At 31.9% G+C, this 12,108-nt stretch overlaps 1 protein-coding gene across 2 annotated transcripts in view; it reads right to left on the bottom strand.

Moving 5' to 3' along the window:
• Positions 1-3,248: 3,248 nt before the first annotated feature.
• The window catches only part of Sld5 (DNA replication complex GINS protein Sld5), a 32,376-nt gene continuing 23,516 nt past the window's right edge, over positions 3,249-12,108 (bottom strand). For both annotated transcript variants that reach the window (XM_085810459.1, XM_085810458.1), the window contains 2 exons: positions 9,612-9,699; positions 3,249-9,478 (listed from right to left, as the gene is read on the bottom strand). In XM_085810459.1, the coding sequence (XP_085666585.1) occupies positions 9,379-9,478; positions 9,612-9,699 (188 nt within the window). In that variant the 3' untranslated portion in view covers positions 3,249-9,378. The remainder of the gene's footprint in view (positions 9,479-9,611; positions 9,700-12,108) is intronic.

The following is a 12,108-nucleotide window of genomic DNA, read 5'->3' on the forward strand; positions in this document are numbered from 1 at the left end:
AATTAAACCAACAGAATTGTTTCGCCTTTCAGTGCATTTTTATTTTTAGTTTTGCAAGACATATTACTCAGATGATAGTTCCCCCCCCTCAATTCTATTGACTTTAAAAAAAGGCATGTTTAATTGCTTTGTCGCTTTCACTCTGGTCAAGGTAGTATTTGATACCCTGCAGTTCTCAAAATGATATAGCCCATGGCATTTTATTGCAGGCAATTAATTAGCTCTGTGCGAGACTGTAAAGAATAGTCAGCATATATTCCAACAGCCAAAATCTGTTCAAGGAACCTTCAAGAATTTAAACTATAGTTCTAGAGCATTTTTTCATTAAAATAAGATAATAAATAACATCCAAAAGTAGTAAAACTTCAACTTTGTTGAGTAAGTCATTATGGGTGGTTGACTGAGCAGGGGGGGGGGGGTAGTTTTCTGCGAAAATTCATCTTAAAAAGGAAACAATATATAGGTGGCCAGAAAGATGGGATTCAAGGAAAATGGAAAAGTTCATCTATAAAATCTTCCCTAAGTTTTAACATCAAGAGTTATTAGAACAGAGTAGTTTTACTTAACAAACAGTCAATAATCATACGAAATTTCCCATATATTTTCAAAGATTCCTTTAAAAGAACAATTAATGGTATCGATGAAAAGCAGCATTTGAGGCCTTGTACATAACTGTCCTTTTTCGGAAGAAAAGAGAAGAATGTTCATTCATATATTCTGTTAGTAAGTTTAAATCTAATCTTTGTAATCTGACTATTCATGAAGAACTGTATTTTTTTTTTTTTTCCTTTGAGAACATACAGACTCCCCGTGCACCACATATGTACAACACGGGGCTTACAGAAGTAAGTTAACTAGAACATTAAAGGTTACATGTATAAATAAACATTAAAAATTACATGCATAAATAAAGCGAACAAAAGCAGAGAACAGCAGGCGGGACTTCACGAAAACAGATAAGTTCACTGGCCAAGTCACTCCGAACATTTTCAAATCGTTCTGTAAGCATAATCTAGGGCCATCAAGTGTAGGGCACGAGAAAATCAAATGTTCCACATCCTGAGGAACTCTTTTTGAACATTCACATAAATTGTTTGATCGTAGATTAAAACGAAACAGATAACTTGCAAACTTACCATGACCAGATAAAAACTGAGGAACTTTAAAATTAATAGAGAGGAAGGACTCTGAATGCAGTCTATGGTAAATAGAAGAAAAGAACTTTTTGGTGACCTCAACATTAGACAATGAAATATATTCCTCATTCCACTTAGCTAACTTAATATTCTATTCCTTAGTATATTATTATCTAACAATTAATATAAATGTCTATCCACTTAATTTGAAAAAAAAAGATAACATTATTAATCATTATACGTGCAGTGATTTCATAGTGTTAATTTATATGCCTATATAGCAAATGTAAAGTGAGAGTATGATTGTTAGCATTTATTATTTTGGTTCTAAAGGCTTTCTATTTTGGCAAACAAGTATGACAATCTAAAACCTTTGTCTTGATGAAATTTGTCTTAAAATTTTGAATGCATACCGAGAGCAGAATTTTCGAAGTTTTATTTCTTAATTTGAAATTAAGATCTCAGGATTTAATAATTTATATGGGTTTGAATGTGTTTAATGGACCTTTTTGATATTTTAATTTCAAACGTTTTTAAATTTTGATATGGGAGTTTCAAGGATTGGAATTTGGCAAAACACATGAGGCTATATGTCTCAGGGGAGGAATGTGTTTATGGAGGACTTTTTAAAGGAAACTGGCTAGTATTCACATTATGCTTGGGTCTAAAATAACTAAAGTCCATGGGCTGACCATATCAATATGACCTTTTCTGAAGGTTTTGGATTTTCTGCAAGTATTGGTTTTATGTGACAAGAGATTTTTGTCCATTGATTGACACCTTTTTTTATAATTTTTAAATTCTCTGTCTTGTATTTGTTCTTCAGTAATTTTATCATAGTTAATTGATCAAATTGCTGAAGAACTATTTTCATATTGTTCTAAGACTGAGCCTGTTGACAAATCTGAAGCATCAGAAAATAATCCAAGATGGAAATCAGGGTTCGGAAATGACAGTAAGGTAGCATTTGCCAGGTCTTTATAAAATGCCCTAAAAATTCAATTTGTTGAGCTACAGAATGACATCAAATCATATGTTCAGTTTTAGGTACTAATGTTGTATCATATGACACTGTCAAGGTTTGGTACCGAAAGCAAGGACTATGACATTCAAGAAGCAGAGTGCTCTGGACAGTCTACTCATGTTGATGAAGACCGTCTGTGAGAACTTGTGTGGATCAGTGGAAGAAGATCAATATGCAGCAACTCGACAGCTTGCTAAGGAGTTAGATGTTACTGCCATGTCCATTAGTTGCGCTATGCATCGCATAAACTTGACATACAAGTTCAATCGCTGGGTGCCACGTGAGCTGACTCCAGCAGATAAGAACAGACTTCTCTGGGCCTGTATTAGTTTGCTCAAATATTAACTCAAGAACAAAATTCTGGATCAGATCATCATTTGTGATGAAAGGTGGATTTATTTCCAATATCACAGGCTGAAAAAAAAAAGTCTGTGCCCAGTGAGCCTGTCAGCAAAATCATTAAGTGCTATTTGACTAATAAAAAGATCAAGCTTTGTATCTGGTGGGACTGCCATCCACAAAGAGTATCTGGAAAAAGATAACACCCTCGACAGTAAAGTGTACAGTGAGATGCTAGTCCATGTTGACGCTGCTATCAAGAAAAAATGTCGAACTTGAGTTCCGGGGCAAAAAGGTAATGCAAGACCACATGTGTCTGCATTCACTGGCTGGACTATGTACGGTCTTGAATGAGATTTTTTGCCACACCCACCACATAGCCTCGATATCGCTCCTTCGGACTTCTACTTTTTTTCACACCTCCAGCTAAATCTTGCTGGTGCTATTTTCCATCCTGCACAGGATGTCCAAAATCTGTTTTTGACTTTCAGCCACCAAATGTCTGGGCTGAAAGCTTTGGAAAACTACCAAAATGTTGGCATAAAATCATAGATTTGGAAGGTGATTATCACCTGCACTAAAGGTACTGCTTTCATGTTCTTTTTTTCCTCTTCTTCCTAACTTTATCAAGAATGTTTCTTAATAGAAAACTTTTGCTGAAACCAAATATTTTACATTAAAGGCTTATATATATCCAGTGACAAAAAAAATCTCATGATTAAATAATGACAGTCATGCCACTAAGGGGATTTAAGGACTCAAAAATCAAACAGTTTATTGTAGACAACAAAAATTATTGCATATTTAATATAATTACTATCACTTGCATCACATTGTTATGTTCTATTATACACCATGTCCACAAAAGTGCTTACCCAGCTATTATTTTTGCAACCATTGGTCGTATACATATACTTCCAGTAACAAAAGTATTTTTAATGCTATAAATATCCCATTATGGCAATTCTGAATTTGAAGAAATCAATTTTGTAAAAATTATGAAATATAACTTTTTGTATGTTCTTTTAGTCATTATACTTATATGTAAATTAATTTAGTATTTGTTAAAAAAAATATAAAAAGTATGTCTCCTGTCTGGCAAAAGTTGACCAAGTTACTTGATATTAAAGCTCAAGATCATATTTAAGGGTTACACACAAATTGAAATGTGAAATATTTGCATGTGTACATAACAAAAAATAAAATGTCAGCCTAGAAAAATGTTTCTAATTCTACGAAATTAAGTGACAAACATTTTCATGCAAATTATAGAAAAAAGTATTGGCCAATATTAATTTTTTCAAAATGGAGAACTTGTTTACAAAATTTTACAGAATTCACATTCCAGAAAACACAGGCAGACTTCAGTGTTGGCATGTAGCATAAACTCATAAACTTATTTGCATTAATTAAAAATGAAAAATATTAGTTCAATGACTTTTATAGGATTGCCAAATAATAATTAAAAAGTAATGAAATGATTGAACGGTTAGATTACTTGAAAATCACAAAGCACATGATGGTTTTTTTTTTTTGTCTAAGAAAAGGGATGCCTTCATGTAGGACTTTCAAATGGAAATTGGTCTGCGTTCTCATTACACATGGGGAAAAACCATCAAAATCCTTATGCAGACAGCCGTTCGCCTGCATTTGCACCTAACTGTATTTGCAGTTAGCTAACTTTTTAGCCACTAAGGCCTTTCCAGAGGGTAAGAAAAAGAAGAGAAAACAGAAGGATCCCTGAATTGCATTATTCTAAGCATCAGCTGCCCAGCCAATACAATGGCTAGTGATGCTGACTGCCATACTGACAGGCCTGGGTTCGAATTCCGGAGAAGGCATGGAGATTTTTAAGCACATAACAATCTGTGTGACAAGGGAACACTCAAAATAAGCAGTAAACAGAGTGTCCTCTTGAGAGGCTGGTGGTAAATGAAGAGAGGTAAGAAACCCTCTGACCACTCTCCTCCCCATTTCTCTATCAAAATTGTGGAAGAACAGTTAACGAGGCCTAGCAATACATAACTATCAGAATGCAGGGAATGTCAGCATTGCTTTAGACTGTACCTGTTCTAAGATCTAACTGAATTAAAATAAGATATGAGATATGTTAGGCCACATATGCATTTCTTCACAAGTTAGTTCTTTATGTTTACATGATTTCAAGTTCAAACATAAGTGTGATTCAGATAAACTTTTAGTTACTATTATATAATTGTTGGTACATTCTTTATTCTTCTGCTGACAATGCCTTGAACTTAGGTAGCCAAAAACAATGTTAGGTTTCTAGCCATCTCACGAGAAGATTTTGCATGCCTCTAGGAATTTTTTTTTTTTTTTTTTTAATTTTGCAATATAATTAATGGCTTGACATGCTTGTTTGCTGTAGTTATAGTTGTCAATTCTGAAACAAGAAAAATCTCGATGTTTTCACACAAAGTAGTGATGCTATTACACCAGACAGAAAAATGTGAATTAAAATTGTTTTATAACACATATTTTAGATAACTAAACTGCTTATACTGTGATTTTGAAGCAAAATAAATTAATATAATATTTAATTCATTAATCTAGATTTTAAGCTTTGTTTCTTTGCTAGTTTCATTCCACCTTATATTTCTTTACTTAAATTTTACAATGGTAAAATTCTAAAAACAGAGGAAAAGCTTCCATTTACCAAAGTATTCTATATATGACAAAAATAAACTTACTAATTCCCAGACAAACTTAGCAAAATACCATTTATGAATAAGCAAAACTAAATAAAATTATTTACAAATCAAATGTTAGTTAAAAATAATTTACAGAATTTCATAACGAGATATATGAATCTCTGCAATGGACTAAAACAATTCAGAATTAACAATAATAAAAATAAAACACTTAAAATCAAGACAAGATTTTCATAATATGAATTTCATTTAAAAATTATTGTATCTGCTTTACCTCTTTTTAAGAATTTACCATCAAAGTTTTCTTCATAGCATTTGTTTTTCCGTTAACATGAAATGAACAATAATTTTTCTAAAGCTGCATTCAAAAAAAAAATTATCTAAATTCAAGTAAATTAAAAACGAAGAAATTAGACATAATTGGATAAATATCACTGTTTTTACTAAATTCTTCTTGTATCGGAAAATCAATAAACAAATTTACAATGTACAATTTGAAAATAATAATAATACTAATTATTTCAAAAAAACTCTAAAAACTATTGAACAAGTATTACAGAAGCAAATTTCCAAATTGATGCATACCATTAAATACACGAGCAGCAAATAGGCACTTATAAGATACAGAATATTAGAAATGATTTGAAAAAAAAAAAAAAAAAAAAAAAAAAAAAAAAAATTCAAAAACATGGAAGCCCAAAATTCAACAAATAACATATATAGGTTAATCATGATGATGATTAATGAGATGAAAAAAAAAAAGGTGATCTAAATATATACAACACAATAAAAACTTAAAATGAAAAATAATACAATAAAATATTATGTAATTCAAGAGCTCTGAATATTTATTTAACTTTTAATTATAAATTTAAAAGAACTAAATTAGGTTTCAGTATCACCTTAATTCTAATAAATAATTCCAATAATTAACTCATTTGCTGCTGATCACACATTGGCGCAAGATGTGGCATTATCACTGAAAAGCCATGCATGCACTGGCACATCCTGTGAGTTGATGTCTCAAGTGCCAATCTCATTCTTGTGCAGGAAAAAATATGCCTCAATGTTTATTTGCCAGTTCAATCGGCATTACGTTTTGAATATGTATACTGGTATTGACATGGAAGGAAAGTTAGAATTTAGTTGCAAATGTAATGTGGTTTTGAATTAATTGCATTAATAATTATTGAAAAAATTATCTTGTAACACAAGTGTACAGATGACAGTTCTGCAGAGTCTTCATGTTTAAAGAAAAGAAATGTGCAAAATAAAAAGCCTGTAACGGAGCTATCGTATGATCACCTGAGTGATTTTAGTTAGGACAGTGACAATGACTACGAATGCTTTCCTCCCAAAGACGCCCATGATATTTTGGATGCATGATGCTAGATGTAAAAATATATTCTGCTGGAACAATCAGAAAACATTTCCGAAAGAAGTTGGGGGGGGGGGGGAAGAAAGGCAAACTGTAGCAAAGCATGCTCATAATGTAATGATTGCTAAATGGAAGGATAAAAGAGAAGTCAGTTACATTTCTAATGAACACAAAATTGATATTCTAGAAATGGCAAACAAAAAAGGTGACATGAAATCAAAACCACTTTTGGTAATTTAATATAATGAACTTAACCATGCATTAATAAGCAAGATCAAATGCTTGCATATTATTCATGTGAAAAGAAAACCAATTGGTAACTTACCAAAGTATTTTCTTCTATTTTGCAAATAATTATGACGAGTTCATGTATAAGAAATATTGCAATAGAAATATGTCACTTTAAGACATTTGTCGGTGATAAGATGTTTAGTGAAACAGCCATCTGATCTTAATGCTCCTACCTGTAATCTATGTGAACTGGAACATGTGCTCATACTGCAAGAAGAAAAGAAAGGTGGGAAGGTAATATGAAAGCAGTGCAAAAGTTGCTATTCCCAAGGAAAATGTAAAAATACCATCTCTATCCGCAAAATCTGTAAAGGATATCCAGCTATTATTTAGATTGTGCAAAAGATCAATACACAATAATATTCTGAAATATGCATTTTGCAATAATATTATTGTAACTAGTAATAAACTCATTTGTAATAATATCATTGTAACTAACTTGTAATATGTGTTTGTTATATAGTTTACAGTTTCATATGAAATATGAAAATTAAGTAAGAATATGCATTATTTTCATGCATATTCTTACTTATTTTTCTTATGCTGATTCATTTTTAAATGCTGCATGGTAGCACATAATGCAGCATTGGGAAGATAACTTTACCTCTAGTGCCAACCACATGCTGATGCATAGTCATAAAATTTCTAAAATTAAAGGGTGCGTGATAACAATCTTTTATTACTTCTTTTAAATTATATTTCTCATAATAAGTTGGCATATGAGTTCAATCTGCTTCTATGTCACGTTTATAACTATACACACAACCTCAAATGACCAGCAGCGAAAGTGTTATAGTTACTGTCTATTAAAAAGAAGAAATAAATAACTTATTCAATATTCAATATGCAGTCAGTGATACCTTAAATTTCACATTATACAATAAAGGTTATTTAAAATTTATCACCCAGTTTCAAATGATAATATTTTTTACATGTAAAAATTTAATAATTTTGCCCATATTAAAAATTAATTTAATAAAAAGAAGACAAAAATTGTCTTAGCTTAGCCTTTCAGTTTGAGCATGCTCAGAATGATTTTCCACAGCTACACAAAAAAAAGTTGAGGCAATATCCATACTTATCTAACAATGAAATTTTCAGGTCAATGAAAATTTTGTAAATGATGGCATAAATACAACTGAATAAATACTGCGCCAAAATGTTTGAATCAAAACTGATATTCTTACCAACATGGAACAAATGACAAAAAAACATGCTAATATGGGATAACACTGCCTCGAGTTGCTCATCTAACCATGTCATAATTAGGAGTATGATCATAATGTGCTTATAAAGGTAAAATGTAAAACATAAACAGTTTATTTCTATTTTGATATAAAGAAGGAAAGTCAGTAAATAAATTATATGCAGCATACCCATTAAACACGGGCCAGCCTATGTAGCTTTTACAGGCTGCAATGCAAAAAAATTCCATAACATGAAGACAGTTCAAGAAGCTAGCTGTATAACAAATTATCACTTTGCTTTTACAATAAGATGTTCTCCGAGATGTTGCCATCTCCTAGTATGGCACATGATCAGTTCAATTTTTCAAAAATTATGGGTGAAGTGGGCTCTTAGGTGATTGATTAACAAACGTGAAACTATTAGCATGCGTTTATCATGGAAACATCTCTTTCAGTATGCCAAGAAGAAGGTACATTCTTACCAAGATAATTACAGGGAATGAATCTGATTGTTTCACTGATAATCAGAAATAAAGCCTGTTTCAATACAAAGGAAATATTCATCTTCAGTCTCAACCAAGAAATTCAAGACTACACCTCAGTGGCGTAGCTAGGGTGGGGCAAGGGGGAACATCTGTTCCCGGGCGCAGCATCCAGGGAGCACAAAATTCATGTTACGAAATTTTAAAATGAAATGTTTTCCATTCTTGGCACACAGAAAGAGGAAGAAATTCTTCAGTTGTGCCCGGGCACTGAAAACCGTAGCTTCGCTTCTGCTACACCTTATTGCCAGTGAGAATGAATGTGACTGTTACATCATACTGCGATGTAACATTGCAGCTTCAGGTTACAATTCACTGAATTCTTGCCCAAAGCTACAGAAATGAGGGGTCTACTGAATCTCAGCGCCCCCATCACAACAATGACAAGCCTCAAGTGGCACTAACAATCGATAAGCATCTTTTGAATTCAAGAAGGAACATCTTCAACAGTCTCTGTTCAACCTTGGCTTTGCCTCAAGAGATTTCCCTTTCAAGCCTAACCTTAATAATATACTTTCTGTGAATGATACAGGAACTGAATAAAAGGTCCCTCAACAGCAATTCAAAGACTTTTATGCAGCCATGTGCAAGTGTTTCAACGTGGATGGGAACTATGTGAAAAAATAAAGCAGTTTGCCACACAAGTATTTCCTGCATTTTTATCACTAGCCATTTATAGCCAATCCGTTTACTGACTACCCTGAAATTATTTTAAACTAGATGTCATTTTAAATAACCTTTTATTACAAAATTTCTCTAAAAGTCTGAACATATTTTCACTTTTTAAACAATTTTTTCAACTGCAACAGTTATATAAGTTGAACAGACCCATCTTTTAGTAATGGTGCAATTGGTTTATACCTCAGAACATGCTGAGAACCCTCAGTCAAATCTATCACTTCTTCTTCACTGTACAAAATAAACAGATATATAAGCTATACTTCCTATAAAACTCGCTAACAAATTTAAGAGTAAAATGTACAAAAAATAATAATACACTTGGCTCAATGAATAAAAACTTCTGATGCATGAATAAACATACCCATATTCACTAAATTCTTCTATACGGACACCTCTACATTCATTTTTTACTTTAATAAATACTGACGCATTCATTTGTGGCTTGCAACCTGAAACACAGAATTATTTTCATGATAAAATGCCTACTACCCACACATAAACATATTTCTATATAAAATCAGTAGTCGACTCCATTAAGTACATAAACATGTGTCTTTAAGAAGTTTTAAAAAGCACTTTAAATGGAAAGAGCTGGACCTGCTAGCTTAAAGAATAAAACCTTTATGAATATTATGGTTCTGAAATTAAATTCTAATGAAAACAAACGCCGTGGTGGGTCTTGCTAAGACCAAGAAAAAAGATTTTAAAAAACACAAAAAAACATAAAAAACAGACCTGTGGCTGAGCTGTCCTCTTGATCGCGAAACATATTTGAAAAGGGGTGTAATCCCCTCCGTATCTTACAAAGCCATCCCTCTCGTCATGTGATGTAGGCGGGTGAAACAATGTCACTTCGTATCAGCCAATGCGATTAGATTGTACTTTGGCGGGAACTCATATCCCCCCCGTGTTAAAGAGTGGGTTGAAAGACTCAAAAAGACATGGAAAGAATTCAAAATGGCATCAGTCAAGTTTTTAGAAGAATAAAACAGTTTCAAAATGTGAAAATGGCTAATTCAGTTAAGATTACTCAACATGGCCATGGCCACAAAAGTAGAGTAAAATGGAAAAAAGTCATTTGTTAATAAAAGTCATAATTCTTCAAGCTAGATATATATATATATATACTCTTGAGAATACTCATCATGGAAGTTTTAATAATTAAAAAAGGAAAAAAGACAAATCTGCACATTGATTGCTAGATAGTAATATGATAAAAATCAAAAAGTAAAGGTCGGAACAAAAAATAAAAAAAATTCTGTTCCTGAGATATGAAGATCTAACCTTTCCTCTCTGGGTAAAAGTTAACAAACTTAATAAATGCAAATTAATGGAACTTTCAAAAATGGAATCGTTAACTGAAAATTAAAATGAGTAAAGAGAAAATTTTTTAAAATACAGAACATAATACATTACAAAACAAATACCAAAATCATTTTTTATTAATCTCTTCTGTTTAATGCTCAAAACAGGAGTTGTCAAGGGAAAAGCGTTTTGAAGCTTTAAACCAAGTTGATTAAAGAGTTCCGAATACATGTTTCGTCCCTCTGAACCATTTGAGACTTAAGACCGCTTTTCATTACCAAACCTTTATTTTTAAAACAAATTTCTAATAGGTCTCAAATGCTCAGATCTTTTCCCTTTAGTATGAATGCATACTCATACTGAAATTAAACCAAAAATTATATACAAATGCTTAAAAGTAGTACAAAAAACTAAATATACGCATAAACAAAACTTATTACACAAAATTAAATTAAATCAAAAAGGAAAGTTCTAAAAAAAAGAATTAATAAATCAATTTGCTATTCAAACTTGAAAAATAAATTGTTCAGTTGAATTATATATATGTGTAAAATATAAAATATCTATCTTTCAAATAATAAATTAATAATAGGCCTTAAGTTCTGTTTTCATTCTAAAAATAACAGAGCAATAATTTTTCTAACTAAACTCCCTGCAGTTCTGATGCGAACTTGTCAATGAAATCTGCATCCAATATCTGGACATTAATCTGTCACATGATTTGAAATGATATGAAAGATAATTGCATCGCAACACCTTCTGTGCTTCTGCTTCTTTTCACTGCATCGCCTTGCTGCTTGCCATGCAGAGTTTATTTTTCTAATTTCAGCCATTGTTTAAGAAAATGTAAGCTGTATAAAATTGTGGGTTGCATAGCACACCCATAGTGATAATGTGCATTATAAAGGAATAAAATTATGTTTCCAAAATCAGTGGCCATGCCTGTCTTCGAGTGACATCATTCTACCTATGCAGTTAAGCCTCTCCAACGCCAAATCGTTGCAACTTTCCACCAAGTCTTCTTATTACAATAATGGTGCAGTTGGACTCGAGCCTGGGCAAAAGGATCCCTGCTTGATTGAACATTGGTCTACTTGATTCAATTCAAATTGAAGTTTAAATTTTCTAGCAATATCAAGAAAGAAAAAGAAAAATATTGTTTTGCCCTGGCTTTTTAGTGATTAAATTTCCAGTCTACCTCAGCTTTATAAAGGACGTTCATTAAGCTGGAAGTAAAACAAAAATCCTCTCTCTTAAAATGTTAACAATTGGTTCAAGGTTCTTAGGCTGATGTTTTGTCTACATCCGTTTTCAGTGTGCGAGATAAATCTTCGTGTTACCTTTATTCTTCAGCTATTTTATTGGCTAAATTAAATGGTGTTCTTTTCAGAGATGCAAAAATTAAATTTATGCAACAGATTTTAAATTTTGCATTCTACAGATTTGCTAAAGCAAAAAGTATTGTTTAAAAAGCGACTCAATATTTCTGATATGACTTTTAATTTACAAATTTTGTGAGTTTATTTAATGTTATTTTGTAAATGATGTATGTT

This window comes from Stegodyphus dumicola, chromosome 2 (assembly GCF_044657685.1).
Source record: "Stegodyphus dumicola isolate Sdum_Otavi_A_Nest chromosome 2, ASM4465768v1".
NCBI lineage: Eukaryota > Metazoa > Arthropoda > Arachnida > Araneae > Eresidae > Stegodyphus > Stegodyphus dumicola.